The sequence below is a fragment of the Amblyomma maculatum genome, chromosome 1 (assembly GCF_055883805.1).
Source record: "Amblyomma maculatum isolate TAMU_Amacu chromosome 1, ASM5588380v1, whole genome shotgun sequence".
Taxonomy (NCBI): domain Eukaryota; kingdom Metazoa; phylum Arthropoda; class Arachnida; order Ixodida; family Ixodidae; genus Amblyomma; species Amblyomma maculatum.
Window position 1 is genome coordinate 224,076,420 of NC_139344.1, and position 18,976 is coordinate 224,095,395.

Sequence of the window (18,976 nt, forward strand, 5' to 3'; positions counted from 1 at the left end):
TGTTGGCTTCATTCATGTGGACATCGTAACAATCCTGCCTTTTAGCTTAACAGCTGTCTCGTTTCTTGCAATTTTGTTGTCATAGTTGGCATAAGAGAGTTCTCTAACACTACAGCCGTTACTGTTAGAGCACAGCCCTTGTGGCACTTACAGAGGTTCTATCCGGCACAATTGGTGAGGGTGCTGCTGGTGAACAGTTATGTAATGTGCAGCGTAAATGCCCCAGAAAGTGGAAGACTGGGCAACTGTTGCCATGGTCGGGTATTGTAGCAGCATATGGATATTGTGGGTGTGGATCCCAGTCATGGAAAGAAGTAAAGAAAAAAAAAGCATCACTGATTTCTCATTGATCAACACCACAGATTAAAAAAAATGGAAGCATTTCTCTATGCTTTCCTTGATTTCAGTGACTCTTGGCTCTCTTTATTGCAAGCCGTAACAATTCCTTCCTTCCTATTTCAAAAACATTATTTCTGGTTGGAAGTTTGGATGCACAAGAGAAGAATCTCTTGCTGAAAGTAGATTCTGGCCTTGCTACACTGAGCATTAATATAGCAGAATAACCAGACATAACTAGATGTAGAAGTTAGATCAGCTACGCTTCATATCCTTGAATTTAAACGAGTAAGGTACGGTTTGATGTATTGTCTAGAATGAAGGTGGTTTGTTTATTTTAAACTCATAACTGTAAGCATGCACTTTTAATTGTTACTGTTATTTGATTTGTAAAGGTGAGCATATTCAGTACTTTCACTATTTGTGAATGGCCACTCCAAATTCTGTAATGCTCCTGTGGTGAAAGTTGGGGTTATTCTGGAATGCAAGTTCTGCATTCATCGAAGACCACAGTGCTTGCTGTCCGGTATTTGAATGTGTTTGGTAGATCTGTGTTTGCTACTTTCTGTGTTACCTTTATCACATGTGTCGATTATGATGAATACATTTTGTATGGATTCCACTTTGCCGTGGTGGGATATAATGGTATTTTATTGTGCAAATAGCCCACCTTTGAACTCTGATTGTGCCTCACATAAGAGGCTAATGTTAAGGATATTTGCCTTCTGCTCGCTTGCGTTGCACCTGTAGAAGTGCAGTTTTACTGACTGACCAAAATGGCAGTGTAGCTTGCACTCGATCTGCCTGCTTTTGTTCATCACCCTACTGGGGTGGGGGCTGTGCTCTTGAACCAGTTCTGTAGCGTACATGATATGCAAAATGCTGCTAGACTCAAATGGTGACTTCTGAGGAGCATATAGTACTGATGCCCTGCCATTATCATATTTCAGTGATAAATTTAGATTGTGTAGTTTATGCTACCCCTACTGTAATGCCCCTGACAAGAAATGTAAATTAAACAAAGAACGCAAGCAAGCATGCAAATGATAAAATGCTGCCGTTTTCGTACAAAATTTGTATTTTAGGGGAGAAATTTATGCTTCCTTCTCCACACCTTTGTACTCTGGTGCAAGAGTGTGTCATGGCATACTGACAGTGCTTTTATTAACAGCTGGTTTTAAAGAAACAGTTCTGTGCTCATTTTGTGAGAGGCATATGTAAATATGCAGGTTGACACGCTGTCAGTACAGTCGAATTGGTTGCCAGTGGAGAGGTCCATATCATGAGCTGGAAGTGCACACCCAAGTATGCTCCCATCCTCACAAGTCTGGCGGAGAGGTCATGGAAGCCCTAGAGCTCATCGACCAGCAAATGCAGAAGGAACAAATGCTGTACAACACCATCTTTGACCTGCTGTCTGTCGAGAAGATCACTTTCAATGGTGTGTTCCTTTCGAAAAATTTGCTATGTACTACTTTCATCCTACACTACTGCTGTCACATTTTTCTGGTATTGTTCCTACTAATTTACCCAGAGGTTGGTTATACCACACAAATTACTTTTTTGCTTTTCCCCTTAAATACTTGCTTGTTCACACTCAATAGTGTACAATCTGATTTTGCCATCTACCTTGTATAGTAATGCATTTGTGACTGGAGTCCAGCCTTCTTGAAAAGCCAAGCTAAACTCGTGAACTTGTGTCGCCACCTTTTGAGGCAACAACCCCTCTGAAGTTCTGTTAATCTTGTTAAATGGCAGTTCTGGCCCACTTGACTGACTGAGCGTGCCCGTCTATTTTTGCCGCAGATATTTGCCTTTACTGCACGAATAAGAGAACTACCATTGAAATGGGATATCTGTGTAAAATTTAAACACACACAAAGAGGAGGAGGAATTCTTGGGGGGAGTTGAAATAAGGTAAATGCTGGCAGCCATTCAAATTGCTGTGCATTATCTAATGCACACTGATATGCATGTGCAAATCATAAACATTAAATAGTTGGCTTATGGTATGGTCAGAAGTTTGTGCTGGCAAGCTATGTTTTTGGAAAAGCAAGTTTTGAAGTGAAAATTGTTTGCTTCATGTTGCTTAAGCAAGGTATCTAGGAATATGTTCAATTAGGATCTTGGTCTGGGCTAGTTGGTTCATAACTTTCACGAAATAAACACAGTGCAAAGAAACAGGACACAGGAAGAAGACACACACAAGACTGGACTGGCGTTGACTACCAACTTTATTGCATGTACAGCCAAAGCATGTTTTTATAGCTGCCACAATGAACCATGTGGGTACAATCACCTACTGCAGAGTGAACCCTTTTATCAGATACAATATCACTACAGTTTCCTGATGGGGATACAATATCACTACACATACAATATCAGATAGGCAACGCACGGCGTGAATGAAACTGCATCTGCCCCCAAAATCATAATGTACAGCAAAACACAATAGACACAGATGACAACAATCATAGACATGCTGTGAGAAAAAGAAATGGTGCGTGTAATGGGTCTAAAACAACACTTTCAGGCAAAAGGCCAGTCAATTGCTAAGAAAAAAAAAAAAAATTTAAACAGTTGTTAGGCAAAAGGCTGGTCAATTGCTAAAAACTTTGAAAGTAAAGACAGCATCATTGTCAGGCAGAGAGCCAGTCAAATGCTAAAAACAAAACAAAAAACTAACCAACGTCAAACAACTAACACGGCTAAACAGCTAAAACCATTAACAGATGAAGAAAAGACAAACGGGTGACATAAAAAAAAACATATGACCAACCATGCTTCCAATGCACAACAAAAAACCTACACAAACAGGAACAGTTAAATGACAGACAGGCACATGCGAACAAAAATTCCATACGCGCCTAGGTGTGTTTCTGCTATATTCTGTGGAAAGCACCTTGTGTGTGTCCTGTATGTGCGAGTGAGCACTGGTGTCTTGAAAGCATTCAAAAGATGCTTGTGTGCAGTCGCTCATTTTATTTCATTTCGGTGTTTTTGGAAATGCATTTATTCTGTAAACTATCTGTTTTGACATCTGGACTCTTGCTATTAATGAGTAGCACGAAGAGGAGAGGCAATTCTTGTTTCATAGTTAGGTTGGAAGTGGATCATCTCCAGAAAGAAAAATCTGCTGTTAAACAGGAAGAGCTGATTTGTTTTCACTGCTGCATTTGCAAAGTAGTTTTGGTTTAAAAGCACCATTTATATATTGTCCATTATCATGACCAATCCATTTTTTTCTGCCCTTTCAGTGGTTGAGGAATTTGGACTGAAATAAATAGAGTGTGAAATATGCAATAAAAGTCGGGGAAATTAAAAAGAATAATTTGCTATATATCATATTAAAACTAGCAAGTTTGTTTAATCGGTTTTGTACAAAGCTTGGTTGGGGTGTGTAAATATTGAAGAATTGCTTTTTTTTTCTTCTTGGAAATGAAGGGCCCTCCTCATAGAAGATGGGACAAGTTTTGCTTTGTTTTCTTTTTTTCTTTTTTTTTTGTTCTTTGCGCTTTTTTTAATGAAATTTTATGATACAGCAAATTCTTGTCAAACTTTCCATGAAAATAAGTCAGTACTGAAGAATAAATTTGTGCACCATCTAATTAATATTGGTGCCCCACTTTTAAATTGCAATGATCTTTAGAGGCAATCCATGTCATATGAGTGACAAAGGGAAAACTCTGGATAATTTTGATGTTAAAGGTTCACTCTTGGTAAATTTTGTGTACCATATCTGTATATAGTTTTCTTTTTTTTTTTTTTTTTTCAGTCTGGAGCACCTTACCCAAACGTATGCCCAACTATGGCACTGAGAAACATGGTGGCACATTTTGAAACAATATTCCGACATAGGAGCGTTACTTTCCATTTGGTAGGCAAAGCCTGAAAACTCTGTTATTAAGAAGCATGATAGAAACTGCAAACTGTCAGGCATTGTTGAGACATATAAGATTCCGTGAAACTATATTTCAAGGCGTTAAAGTGGTTTGAAACAATGATCTTGAAAATAACACTAACAATCAGTATCTACAATCATATTTTCTTGGCAGTGCCATTGTCAGCATAGTGGCAGTGTGCTCTTTGAGAACATTTAGAAAAATTATTTAAAAAAGGGGGAGGGAGTTTAAACATGCAAGACATGTAAGAAAAGATACGAAATTGTGTTCCAACAAAAATAAATGTATTGAGTTCGCCCTTCACTCCAGGCACTGTAGCCTGCCTACCAGCAAATTGATGACCTCTGCACGTTGTTGTGGTGAGGTTTGGCCACGCCTTGTGTGCCAATCTAATTTAAGGCGAAAGCCTTTCAGGCTAGCTCATTTAGCGAAAATGTGCACGCGTGATCTGTGCGTCGCGTCTCTGCGCTAATGTATCGCTCGCAAATAATGGACGTGTGAGGAGGGAGATTAAGAATGAAAACGATTGATGGTGATAGGTAACAAGTAAAAGTTATAAATAGGCATGATATAGCTAATGATTGATTAATACCTTGTAATGGCTAGTATATCAAAGTATGACATGTAATGACCGCAACTGATTGGAAATGAGTAAAAATGCTTAGCGGCGGTGAGTGGCGATTACTAGAATAACTAGACATGACTCATCATGACTGCTAATAACTACAAAACGACCAGTATGTCAAACGATGACTTGTAATGTCCACATCTCCCTCTTCACACGTCCGCTATTCGCGAGCGATACATTAGCGCAGAGACGCGACGCACAGATCACGCGCGCACATTTTCGCTAAATGAGCTAGCCTGAAAGGCTTTCGCCTTAAAAATCTTTCCGGACTCATGCAGGTTGCTGCAGCCGAAGGCGCTGTAGCCTGGCATTTTGTCGCTAAGTGCTTCTTGCACGAAAAAAACCGAGCAACAAAACCCAGGCGGTAAACTCAAATTGCCGACAACGCAACAAGTACTTCATTGGATTCTGCCAAAACAGATCAGGACCAACTAGCACGTACCAATCTTTTTTCACTTGTCTCTGCCATTCGAATGTCCCTTTAATGAATACAAAGTACCTAATTTCGTAGGTATAGGTTTGGCTGAAGCTGGACTTGTAAAAACTGTTGTAATGCCCCCTTTGACACATTGGCAACCTTCTTCTTGGGGGTCAGAATGTCTAGACATGCCTCTTGTAGTTTTAATCCGTCAGCATGAATTTTCTAAGTTGCTTGATAAATGCGCTTACTTTCCTTGGAAACTTTGTACATAAAAACAAAATTGACCTGTAGTTCAAGCAAAAGTGCTATAATTTTTTTGTGTGTTACAATGTGTTCACCATTGCCTAGTGTTTAATTTCAGTGGAAATCCTGTTTCTGCAGACTTGCAGTTCAAGCCTTACCGCACGGATGAGTTCATTCACAAGCTGTACTACGAGACTTCTCGCTTCACTGCCTTCAGCTCGCAGTGGGTGGTAAAAGCACGTGTGAATGACAATCAGCGTGATCCAACTCAGTCCTGTGAACGCACTCTCAGCTATCACCTTGTTCTCAAGACCAGAGCTTTAGCGTGAGTGAAAACTGTGAATTGTGTGTCTAGGAGGGGTTGTTGGTAGTGAATGGGCCAAACATTACAGTGGGCTCCATTAGAAACCAACTGAGTTGGGCTGAATCCTTTGATAAGCGCAGCAGTTTGTTCTTTGTCTTACCTTGGGCCTAGCATAAAAGAATTGTGATGAACCAGAATTGTAAAAATTGGTAATTGTAACCTTCTGCAGCGCCACAACACCTAGAATTCCATACCACCAAGTGCTCTGTGCTGCATTGTCTGAGGAAAGAGAATGTAAAAAAAGAGCAATTACGTGAAAAAAAAAAAAAAAAACCTAAAATAATGACTGAAGTATATACTGTACACCTGGCAAGAGCTGTGGTGAATTTTTATTAGTGCTCCAGGCAGTTTGTAATGAGGCATATTCTGCTTTCTTACGCAACAGTTCTTTGTGGCAGCGGCATGAAGGTTGCAAATATATAGAAAACGTGAGGATGATGACTCCCTTTTCAACAAATGAGCATTTCTTTTTGAATCGGCTAAAACTTCCAACAAGTAAGCAGGTGGCTGCAGGCAGTGCACATAATTTTCCAAATTAATGAAAAGATCCACTGTCTTCCTGCAAAATTTTGCTTTATGCTCGTCCTATTACTGGTTTATAATGATGTTTGCATTAAGCACTGTTCTTTTAGGGAATGCAAATGGTCAATTGAAATGGTATTGCAGTGCATCTTCCATTATAGTGAGCCTAGTTGTGGTGGCTACTGTGTTTGACTTCTGAGCCTGAGGATTTGGTTTGATCCTGGCGACCACTGTGTTTCAATGAGCGAAATATGAGGCACCTATGTATTGTACGGTGTTAGTTCACAAAGAACTTGGAAGCCCTCCACTACAACATCCCTCATAGTGGTGCTGCTTTGGGATGCTCCTACCATTCACTGTAGCAATGTGCTAAACTAATGTAGCAACCAGTCTTGCTAAAAAATTTCAAAATGGTAGGAGTACAGCTTGCATTAAAAAAGGTCTGCAAAGGAGAATGCTTACCGAAAATAATATCCACCAGAGGGTAGAGAAATCAGGATTTTAGCTTTCATATAGTCTTGCCTGTAGTATTGAGGAAAATTCCAGTGCCAGTCTTGCAGTTTTCCAGGCTCTCTGCTTTTTTTTCCACCAAGAGATTCTATATTTAGTTGCAAAGATGACTGTGATGGTAGGAGATGGGAATATTGGCAGAGGTTTCTGCTACTGGCTCTTAATATAGATCTCAGCCGAAGTAGCCAGTACAATAAAGAGATAGTTGGTTGATAATAATAACTGGTTCACAAGAAGGGAAAGGTGCAGTATCTGTCACGCTTGTTTCTGTGGATACCTGAACCGCACCGTAAGGGAAGGGAGGAAGGTGGGAGTTAAAGTGGAAAGAGAGAAAGAAGAGCCGTAGTGGAGGGCTATGGAGTAATTTTGACCACCTGGGGATCTTTAACATGCGCTGACATCGCACAGCACATGGACGCCTCTTCGTTTCGCCTCCATCGAAACACAGCCGCCGCGGTCGGGATCAAACCCGGGTACTCCGGCACAGTAGTCGGGCGTCATACCACTGCACTAACCTGGCGGGGCTAAAGAGATAGGCAGTACTGAAAAGCAGTCAGGCACTCCACCAGTGACAAAGGATGAGGTTAAGAAACCATGAAAAGGGGGAAAGCAGCTGGGGAGATTCAGGTAACTATAGACTTGTGGAAGGACATGGGGGATATCATGCTAGAAAAAACTAGCCACCCTGTATACGCATTGCCTGGTGTCATCGACGATACCGGAGTCATGGAAGAGTGCTATCATTGTCTTAATTCATAAGAAAGGGGATGCTAGGAACTTTAAAAATTACAGACCAATCAGCCTACTATCTGTTACATATAAGGTATTTACTAAAGTAATCGCTAATAGAATCAGGACAATCTTAGCAACCAAGCAAAAGGTCAAGCAGGTTTTTGGACCGGGCACTCTACTATCGATCATATCCATACCATCAACCGAGTGATATAAGAATGCTCGGAATATAACCAGCCCTTATACATCGCATTCATTGATTACGAAAAAGCATTTGGCTCAATAGAAACCTCGGCGGTCATGCAGGCATTGCGAAATCAGGGTGTATACGAGCCGTATGTGAAAATACTGGAAGATATTTATAGTGGCTGCTCAGCAACCATTGTTCTGCATAAAGAAACAAAATTCCCGTAAAGAAAGGTGTTAGGCAAGGAGACACAATCTATCCAGTACTATTCACAGCTTGCTTAGAGGAAGTATTCAGAGACTTGAAATGGGAACAGTTAGGGATAAGGGTTAATGGAGAATACCTCAGTAATCTGCAATTCAATGATGAAATTGCCTTGCTAAGTCACTCATGGGATGAACTGCAAAGAATGATGATGACCTAGACAGGAATAGCAGAAAGGTAGGCTTGAAAATCAATACGCAGAAGACTAAGGTAATGTTCAAAGTAATGTTCAACAGCCTCGGGAAGGAACAGCAGTTCACAATAGGTAGCGAAGCACTGGAAGTGGTAAGCAAATATGTCTACTTAGGACAGGTAGCAACCACAAGTGTTCGCAGATTATGACTAGCAGCTTACCGGTATCAGAGGAAAGCATACAACAGTTGCATCTTACCTGTACTCACCTATGGGGCTGAAACGTGGAGATTAACGAAAAGGGTTCTACATAAGTTGAGGAAAATGCAAAAGGCTATGGAATGAAAAATGGTAGGTGTAATGTTGAGGGGTACAAAGCGCACAGAGTGGTTAAGAGAAATAATTCGAGTTAATGGCATTCTAGTGGAAATGAAGAAATGAGCAGGGCATGTAGTGCATAGAAAGGTCTACCGATGGTCTCTTAGGGTAACAAATTGGATTCCAAGGGAAGGAAAGCGTAGCAGGGGGCGGCGGAAAGTTAGTTGGGCAGATGAGGTTAAGAAGTTAGCAGGGGTCAAGTGAATGCAGCTAGCACAGGAACGAATTAATTGGAGGAATGTGGGGAGGCCTTTGCCCTGCAGTGGGTATAGTCTGGCTGATGATGATGATGATGATGGGATTGCACTTACAAATTACTAATGCTGGTACAGTAAACATCACGAAGTGCCCTTCAAAATTGCATTCGACCCATTTGAAACACAGCGGCTGTGTAGCATATTGTAAAGTTTGTTGATGTGAAAAAAGTTTACCTTAAAGATGATTTCATTGTGCCGCTGTTAGTCGTAGGATGTTGTTGTCAGTGCTATCTTCATAAAAGTTGTTTTGCAACCCATCCAGACCTATGGGAATTCACTACATGGTGCTGAAGGGCCCCTTCGGAGACCTCAAGGTGAACCCACGCCTGTACCAACACGAATTCACAGAAGCTGCCATGGAGAGCCCATACCAACCACTGCCGTTGCCAGATTCTGCTGAATGCAACAAGCTGCTTGCTGCCAAAGCCTTCAATTTCCGCCTCATCATGTTTCACGTGGACAAGTGATGCAGTTGTCCCAATTCTCATGTGCTGTAAATTTGCCTCCTACCCTCCCTGATGTGTATGAAATACCAAGACAACCGTCATTGACTGCTGAAGAAGTCATTCCTCAGACATTGTATGTTTTACAAATATATAAGCTGTCCTGACTGCTGTGCCAGTTTTCTCTCATCACTCATTTTGACACATGCTAAATCTGGATCTCGTTAGAGACCACAGTGCACAGACACATCGGGGACGGGGATGGTTGAAATGTGTCCAGTCCGGAAACAAACCCAAGTCGAACACAGACATATCTAACCTGTAGGGGATCACAAAATAAACCTATAGAACTTTTATTGGATTTCATAATATATTCATAACCTCATGATGTAGATCGAAAGAGTGCATTGTAGCCGCACCAGTGATGAGGGCCTTTTCCAAGTATCAAAATGTGGGGAAGAGGTGCAAGTTTAAGAGCTGTGGTTGAAGGTAGAGGAGAAGCAGTAGTCATTTTTTTGTAGTCATCAGTATAAACAAAAAAAAGGGGGGGAGGGGGGTATAAATGCTGTTAGCTGTGTAGGTAAATTACTGCTAGTGGTACACAGCTGGCTAGGCATTGCGCCTAGTCTACTTTGCATTGAAGCCGCAGCGGCTGGTGCTCTGGAACTACCCATTGTCTACATAATGAAATGTCTAATCTTGCTACCACTCTGCAATGCCTTTGGCAGCAAAGTGCACTAGGTGAGGACCATCTAGTGATGTGTAAGGTTGGCTTCACCACATGTTGGTATGAAAAATGGGTATGAGAGACCGAAATATGCCATCAAGCACATCCCACGTCTCGGCACACGTGCAGTTGGTTTACCAGTAATTGATGCCAAACTGGTCATACTTAGGGCTGTATTTGTAAAAAGAACTTACGACCAGTAAAAATAAGTATGGAAATTAACTTCTACAAGCTGGATTTTTATGTTATTGCCAAGTTTCTGCAGTGCTGTAGTGAGGGGGTGGGTTTCATATGGCCTGCATGTTGACGAAACTGCTGCGCAAGTATTGCAATAGCCACATGACACCATGGTGTGCGTGCATGGTTTCACATCAGCTTCCTAGCATACTGTGCAGACACTTATTTAACCAACTGTCCGAAGTGGGTGATGACCATGAACAGTGCTATGCTAATGGATGTTCTGCGAGGTGGTGGACCCTCCAGGTATGCACAGGGTCCAGCCTCTAGATATTGTGGGTGATCCGCTGAATGTGAACAGTAACGCTAGACTTTTGCATAGCATAAGGTTTTGAAGCTGATGTACAATGTTTGATGCAAACATTTCAATATACCGGAGTTTCTGGAAATTTTAATTCTCCACGTTTTTTTATGTTTAACACATATTCCGTTTTGTATTTTGCAATGTCAACTGAAGCACAGTGTAGAGAAATTATGCATGCAAGAAATCCACAACGAAAGTCTGACACAAATACTATTGTGAAGTTTACTGCATAACTATTCATGATGCTTCAAATGTCGCGACATGCTTCAATAGTGCGACATACACGTGCAAAATTAGCTGGTGCATATAATTAATTTTCTACATGAATGTGCATAACGCACTATAAAATACTCCACTGAATGCACTGGTATGCAACAAAAGGACCATGGGAAAAAGCATATACTTGCTATACACTGTAGACTAGAAAGCTTACTTCTAATGAACTTTTATATCTGCAGTTCTTAAAATATGTTGATATATTTCTTGGTAGGCTTTTACTGCTACAATGCTGCCACTTCAGTAAGAGCTTGCAAACACACAACTGCAAAAAGCAAAGGCTGCATAATATTCGTATTGGGCTGCAAGCAATCTAGGATGGTAAGCCCTTATGCCCTGTAAAAGGTTCTATCACAATAGCATTTCATCACAGCTTTTCAAGTCTGCACAACAGCACCATCACTCTAGTCACAGTTGCAAAGAATAGCTTTGCCAAAGCCCAAATTCACCACACATCAACACTCAACACCTCGACCTAGGCCACTCCAGTGATCAGGTACGCAGAGAAAGTACTTGTCCATCGCCTCGCAAAACCGAACTCTGTAAAGGTTTGGCCACACAATTGTAGGCAGTTTTCCATGACCACGAAGAGTCACTGTTGACTTCACCACCATTTCAAGCTTCTTGTCCCAGGTAAAAGTGCGTATGTAGTCTATGATGCCAACCACCAGTTCTTTCCGGTCATTGTCAAAACCCACCAACAGTGAGTAGTCCATGACAGAGTTGTCAGACAAGAAGTTTGCATCATTCCTGATAGCCAGAGAAAGGACAGTTTTGGAATGCGGCCGAACATACAAAGGTGAATCGCATGTTGTCTTCAGCAAATTTTCATCAAGGAGAACCACATCTCCTTCAGTCTGCGAGCGTGTGTTCACCATTCGGTTTCGCACAGAACCTTTGAGGTCAAACTTCTGAGCAATGTTGCGCTTGTAGAAGAGATTTTCCATGACCAGAAGGTCCAGCTTGGAAGCGGCATTTGTCGCCGAGTTTTTGTACCCAATACGGAACACTCCAACAATCTTGGCCAAGACGGTTGGTTGCCTATCTGTACAAGCACTGCTCACATATTGAAAATACAGAGGTGCAAATTCAAGGAATGACTGCACTTCATACCGAGACATCTGCTTCAGAATGAAACGGTCATCATGCGTTTTGCAGAAGGAAGAACCAGACTTTCCACCTTGTGCGCTCCAAGAAACGCACCGCGACAGTGAGTGAACAAAACGATCTTCTCCATGAGGGAAAATGAGGCATCGCAACTTTCTAAACTGCTCAGCAAAAAATATACGACAGTAAAACTGTGATGTCGCATCGCTGAACTGTGTTTCAATGTGCATGTTGGGATTTTTGTGCCCAGTTCGTTTGTCTGTTTCCTGGCTACTACAGAGAGCCAAATCATTAAAATCCACCATGCTGTTCTCTATTGGTGCTTTAGCAGTTGGACTTGGTTGCTCTCGTAGCTGGTTTAGAGCTGTCGTTAAATTGGATTGTAGTTCCGCAAGTTTCTGTTCATAGTCTGTAGAAGCTAGAGCATGGGCAATTATAGAGCTAGGTTCCTGATCGTAAATAACAATGGAGATCCTTGCACCGTGTGACACGTTAAAGTGGTCAGATGGAGGAAATGGGCTCTGAATAGGATTGCTTCCAGAACTGGACAACAGCTGGCTGATAATGGTCTTCACAGTTCCTCTTTTTTCTTGCTTTCCTCCAAGGGTATCATCTTCAACTTTTGAAGCTGTTGACAGCTTTGTTCGGTTCTCAAGCAGGCGCTCTGCACCATCAGAACGAGATCGCTCATGGCTCTTCAACGTTGTAGACTTTTTGGATTCTGAGCTATCATCCAATCCTGGTGTCTGGCCACAGCTGCTGTCTTGCTTTGGAGTGCTGCTCTCCTGGCCCACAAGGCCAACTTGGAAACCTGGGGAGATGCCATATGTGCAGCTTGAGACCGATGAGCTACTGCTCGACACGCGAAGCATTGCAGGACCAGTTGGAGGGCTGAAGTTGTCATCGGGTAGGAATGAAACATTGTCATCCCTTTGAATATCCTGCACTTCTCTGTCACACTGATTCGATTCAAGGCTAAAGTGGCCGTCTACAATGTCTGCATCTCCAGCAGAATCACTGTCTCCCAGACTGCTGGTGGTGTCTATGCTTTCAATGAGCTCTTGCTTGTGCACACCTACTTGATCATCCAAGACTGCCAAAGCATCATTTCCGAGTGCAGACGCAGGCTTCTTTGTTGTCTGGGTAGTTTTTGGCAACAATTTCTCTTCCTTTTTTCTTACCGACTCGAAATCTTGCAACCTCTTATTCCAGCAGTTGACAGCATCTGCAATGTAGTGTTTCAGCAAGACAAGGCTGTCATTTATTTTCCAGGAGAGTGAGCATACCTCATTCAGGACACTCATATCCAGTGTGGCTGGATCTTGTGACTGACACATTTTTAAGTTTGGAGAAGTCAGCTGAAGCTGAATATCTTCTATTTTCTCTTTAAATGCATTCTTCTCAGACTGCTGCATTTCCATGAGGTCTGCAGCAAATGCTTCATACTTGGTGGCCTGCACCTGTGCTCGCAGGGAGCACAATGTCTCGACGACAGTGTTATAAACCCAATAGCCTTTCAGTGCCAGGTCTCTAATCTCGTCAACCACAGCGCTCACCTGAGGAATTTCATCAACAATTGATATTACAGGTGGGGGCAACGCCACCTCCCTCATGGCAATGGGTGAATACTTGAAGGAAGCCACAATCTGTTGTGAAGCAAAGTACTGGTAGTAATCATGGTGCAGGGAGTGTTGGCACTGCTCATGCAAGCCCCTGCAAGTGTAAGCATGACCGTGAAAGCGTAGCTCAAGATATTTGGCGAAAGACAGTGACCAAGTCTCATCGCTCATGGTTGTAAGTGGGGTCACAAACCGACACTTCCGGCACCAGCTCCACATAAGAATAGAGCTCTGGGTTGTGGCTGTTGGGTTGTCCAAGTGATGCAACAGGATTTGAATACAGCCATTCTCATGAACAAACTTGCGGACATGTTCAAGCATTGGGGTGTCACAAGATGCGTTCGGACATGTGTAGGCTGGTCGAAAGCAGTAGCGTTCCAAGAAGCCACCAAGCGGAATGTCATTGCGGCCATAAAAATCCATGTTGACTACCCATGGGTTGACACAGAAGTATGGTGCATTGCTTGAAGTTGGTGAATAGCTGCAAAAAAGCACAGCAAGTCTTTGGTGGTTGTAGGGACTAAGTGCATCAGTCCTACCATCCCATGTATGCTGTTCTGTTGTACCACCAGTGCCATTATTAAGCAAGTTCCCCGATGAAGGTTCAACTTTACTGAAGTTGTGTTGGCACAAGTTCTGAACTCTTCCACCACGTGCTCGAAAGTCTGCTAGCAGAGCCTCTGCTTCAGCTGACTCCCAGAGGGACGAAGAAAGCTTCTGAAATGTGAAAGGGTGATGTGGAAGTATAACCACCTTTTCTTGCGTGTTCCTTGCAGTCAGTGTGCTCAACGATGACTCTTCAGGCTCTGCTTTTGTCCATACCTCCTCGGTATCGCATGTTTTAGGTGACCAGTAAATTTCATCAGAGAAAAATTTTCGGAGCTCACAACGGCGACCAGCCTCAGTCTTCAAGTATGGCAGAGTAAGTCTGATAAAGGGCGAGCAACACAGAATTGTTGAATCCAATGCTAACTTGAATGAATTACTAAAAGGCAAAACTTGCGATTTCAAGGAAAGTCTGTGCTCTGTGAGCGTCGCCTCATCTTCATCTGCATTCAGCAATGTATGGAGTGGGTCACTGAAGTCTTCTACACTACTCATCTCTACTTTTCTCATACTGTCATCTGGCCCCATTGCCACCTTTGGCTCTTCTGTGTGATCTGATGTAGAAGGGTTTTCATCATATACCGTGCAGTTCTTTTCCTCAACCTCATTGTCAATATCATCCTCAGCAACTTGCGATGGTGGAAGAGCATGTTCATCAGTTAAAAAAGCCAACTCCAGTCGCCAGTTAAAAGCCACATACAGCATAAAGCGAATTATGTTCTTGACTTTCTTCAGTTCAGTTGCTGAGCCGCCCCTCAGAAGAATGGTGCAGCCTAGTGTGCTTGAGCACCCATCAAAAAACAGGAGTGTTTTAAATCTATTCGATGGGAGCACGTAAGTCTTTACGAAAAAATTCTGGCAGGAGCCCAAGTTCGGTTTTCGAAGCTGAGCATCTATGGAGCTAACAATAGCTGACTGAGTGCAGCGCGAGATGCGTTCCATGACCGATGGTTTCATATTGATTGCTAGAGTAACATCCATCTGCAGAAGTTTTTCTTGTGCTAAACGGGACACAGTTTTTTCAACAAGCAGCAAATCAGGCTGAAAGACCTGTATCTTAGCAACAACATGTTTGAGATACTCACATTCCTGCATTAGAATAGGATCTAGCGAAGAAAGCTTGTTTTCAACTCTCTGGTACACAATTGATGAGCCAACGAGAAGGATGCGAGGATTTGTCAACTGCTGGCGCATCTTCTTGTGCACCACATTCTTTGTGCAGACAACACCATTCACAACAGTGCATTCAGATCGATTTCCTCCTGGAATCTTTTTTATGTGGACATACTGTCGGATGTCCATGTCATCATCTCGATGCTTCACGTTAGGAGTTACAGTGTTGGCAACTTTATGCACAATTGGCAACACTACATCGGCCCAAGGCAGTGGAAGCCCATCGGCGGCTAGGAGCTGGTTCAGCAAGTCCTTTTCAAGCACACTGTAGACTGAGCTCAGACACTCTCTTGTTTCTTGAGTTTTTGTTTCGTCAACAAGCACCTTTTGTTGACCAAGGTTACTCATGCTGCTGCTTGCATATAGCGCTCCACTCACACAATCATCAGTAATTGTGTGGTTACATATTTCACTGTTTAAAGTATTTCGGTGAGAGTCCCAACGACTCCGTCTTGCATCCTCGGGCTCTTCCTCTTCAGGAGATATGGCCAATGAATCTCGAGGCCTTGACACTGTCACCCTTGATTCCTTCAAGTCAAGGTTGAGAAAAAAGGTTGATGTAGATGCTGTGAGCCGTTTTTTTTCCTTGTATGATATTGGGCTGTCCACATGGTCGATAGGTGCTTTATCTACCCCAAGCGAGTCATCCATAACGGAAAATGGAGAAAGGCTTCCTGCAGGCTGAATTTCTGAAACCCAAAGAGGATCCTGATTCTCCTCCACAACCTCATCAGGAGGGCTACTTGAATGACTTGGGTGAGCATCTGTTTGGTTGTCAGAGCTAGGCTTATACAAGGAATAGGCGTCAATAAAGATGGGCTCATGCGGTACCACAGGCTCTAGGAAATTGCTATCAATCAAGGCTTGTCCAAGTGAAATGGCCTCTCCTCGTGAAGACACTTTCCCTTGTGCTACAAGCCAATCCACAAGGTCATTCCCAACAACACAATTGCTGTAGGAGTGAAGACGATGCCGGTAAGTCTGAAATGGAGCTCCATGAATTGGGTGCTGTATCTGAGACCATAACTCGTGAATGAACATTTTGTCATAGACAGGTGTTCTCCCCGAGGTGGGATTCTGAAAGCCAGGCTTGTCTGAAGGGCTGTAATCTTCTGTGTCACCTTTGGGAACCACTAAGGCCTCTTCTCGAAATCCTAAAGAAGTCTTCCTCCTTCCTGAAGAGCCCCACGTTCCCATGTCCGGCGAAGTCGGGTCCTCCTCTTCCATCCGCATCATACCTAGCTTGTTTTGTAGGTCTGCAAGAACCCCACGCAGGTCGGCACTCAAATCTAGGGATTTGACGTAGGACAACACCACTTGACAACAGTACATGCAAACGCGCAAATCTCCCCTATATCCGATTATTTTGCCGGGAATTTCGCGATTACAACACCGACTACAAAAGATCTGGCCGCAAATACGACAATGGTGGCGCCTACGGAATGTTGTAAACTTGTCGCCGCATTCGTAGCACTCCTTGCAATTACTGTCGGGCATCCAGTACTGTTTGAAGTCGGCATCCTTGTACGCATTTGGGGCGACGATACCGCGATCCATGATGTGCGCAATACGGCTCAACACACCAGAAAAACTGCGAGTGTGCAGAACTCCCAGTTCCGTTCTGCGCTCGGGCAGCGACGATGACGGCACTGTCTGCGATTCAGCGTTTGCACTTACAGCAATTGGTGAGTCACGTTCTGATCCGACACAGGGCGGTGACTGCGGATCAGGCGCAACCACTTCGTTTTCGGGGATGCACTGACAAGGGCTGTCATCACGCATTTCAGGGACGACGACGTCAAAGGTAGCAGCGTCACTCCGAGGTGATCGAGGAAGTTTGAAGAACCGGCTCAAGGAAAACCCACTGGCTTTTGTCTTCACATCGGAGCTGAGAGGTGCAAACTCGGTAAGCGATGTGGGCGAGTCCAGTTTTTTCGCTCCGTGTCGGTAATCAGCGGGATCCATTTTGTACGCCCCGTTGACAGCGGGCCAGCTGTCTTCGATGCTCGACTAGGTCATTGCTTCAGGCTTGAACGAGACTGGCGCGTCTCGATGTGCATTTTCTCCCCGATGAAGTAAACTGGGAAAAACAGGCCCACATAACAATCCAGCGAAGCATGTCCAAGCCAAATACTAGGTTGTGAGAATGAATGAATTTGTTCCGCTACCGCACACTGAACACTTCGGCAGCATAGTTTGCCCTACTGACCGCTTTCACCGCGCGAGGACGCTGCCTGCGTCACACTGAACAGTGATGTGTTGCTATTTCCTTTCCTCCAAGGTTCCTTCATCACGACACGGTGGAAGCGTGGAAGTACCGTGGAAGAAAGAGAAGAAATCCAACAGCGCTGCAAGACGCAACTGATGCAGCTGAGCTGACCACGGCCAGCTACAGTAGTTGCAGCACTGCTAGCTAGATCGGTTGTTATATTACGAATGGCACGGCCGCAAGGGGCAGCACCAGAGCTAGAGCCTTTTTTGGCACTCGCTTGACGCGCCTGACACACACGCTTGATTTCGGCGCATATATGACGTTAGCCTAATGAAACGACTCTTTTCGGTTAGAAAGACGTCCCTTTAACGCTTCGTCCACGTCGACTGACTGTTTTTTCAGCGCATGGACATTGATCGGTACTTTATCTGTACATCAGTTCAGTTCAGTCGTGTCCGACTCTTCGTGACCCTCTGGACCATATACCATATCACGCTACGCTTTCCGGTCTCTCACTATTTTCCTAACATCACATAACTGTACATACCAGTCCCATTATCCGTGCGAAACGCCCTCCGGGTTTGCGAGCCAAATTTACAGACTTCTGTCGAATGGTTTCTTTTGAGTTGTCTTAATCATATCTTATGCCATTGCTCAGACCCTCATTTGAATCCTGGAAGGAAGTGCTGCGCAATGCGAGAAGTCGCAAGTTGCCGCAAGTACCGCAAGCCACGCTAGCCCACTCCCGGCTAAAGTCCCTAAATCCGTTTTTTAACAATTAAAAAAAAAAACGGATCTAGGGACTTTACTGACTTTACCACTTTACTCCCGGCCATCGCGCTGTAACCGCGCTCCCTACCATTCTCTCTCTCTGTGGGGGTGTCGGCATGGTGTAGGTAGGGTGTAGGCCATGAAGGAAGGAAAAAAAGTTGTTTCCTTCCTCCATGGTGTAGGCAAAAACCATGGAGGCAAAAATACACCTACACGCGGCTAGAGGTGTACGCGCCGTGCCGGTTTTGACCGGCGGCGGCGTGGTGATCATATTGGTTTCTAGCCTCTATTCGCCGCGAGATCGACCTAGAGGTGGCGCCACCGTCACTCCGGTAGTGTGGATCGGCGGCCGGCGGCGCTCGCAGAAACGCCCGCTGCGTAGGTCTGCCAATGGGTCTGCTTCCGAGTTTGCGGCGGGTTTGTTGGCGATGAACACGTGTCTTTTGCAATTTCTGCAATATTGCAGAAAAACATCGATGGATTTCGCCAATGCAGTAAAAGAAGAGCGGATTTTAGGAAAACAAAGCACGCAACCACCATACTTCTAGATTTACTTTGCACCTTACTTGCGCTTGTACCGCGCTCACGCGCCTAATGCTTGGGTCTGCCTAATGGCAGCTTTGTT

The 18,976-nt window shown here is 43.8% G+C and overlaps 2 protein-coding genes across 2 annotated transcripts in view; one reads left to right on the plus strand and one right to left on the minus strand.

Moving 5' to 3' along the window:
• The window catches only part of LOC146205738 (zinc finger TRAF-type-containing protein 1 homolog), a 28,089-nt gene extending 18,574 nt beyond the window's left edge, over positions 1 to 9,515 (plus strand). The window contains exons 3-5 of the mRNA XM_084590397.1: positions 1,566 to 1,777; positions 5,669 to 5,855; positions 9,139 to 9,515. Coding sequence (XP_084446523.1) covers positions 1,566 to 1,777; positions 5,669 to 5,855; positions 9,139 to 9,343 — 604 coding nt within the window. The 3' untranslated portion in view covers positions 9,344 to 9,515. The remainder of the gene's footprint in view (positions 1 to 1,565; positions 1,778 to 5,668; positions 5,856 to 9,138) is intronic.
• Positions 9,516 to 10,795: 1,280 nt separating this feature from the next.
• On the minus strand, positions 10,796 to 17,786 carry fab1 (1-phosphatidylinositol 3-phosphate 5-kinase fab1). The gene has a single exon (XM_084590396.1). The coding sequence runs from the start codon at positions 17,331 to 17,333 to the stop codon at positions 11,319 to 11,321; it is 6,015 nt and encodes a 2,004-aa protein (XP_084446522.1). The 5' UTR covers positions 17,334 to 17,786; the 3' UTR covers positions 10,796 to 11,318.
• Positions 17,787 to 18,976: the final 1,190 nt, after the last annotated feature.

Coding starts and splice junctions, on each gene's coding strand:
- fab1 (XM_084590396.1), bottom strand. CDS start 17,333: ATGGATCCCGCTGATTACCGACACGGAGCGAAAAAACTGGACTCGCCC.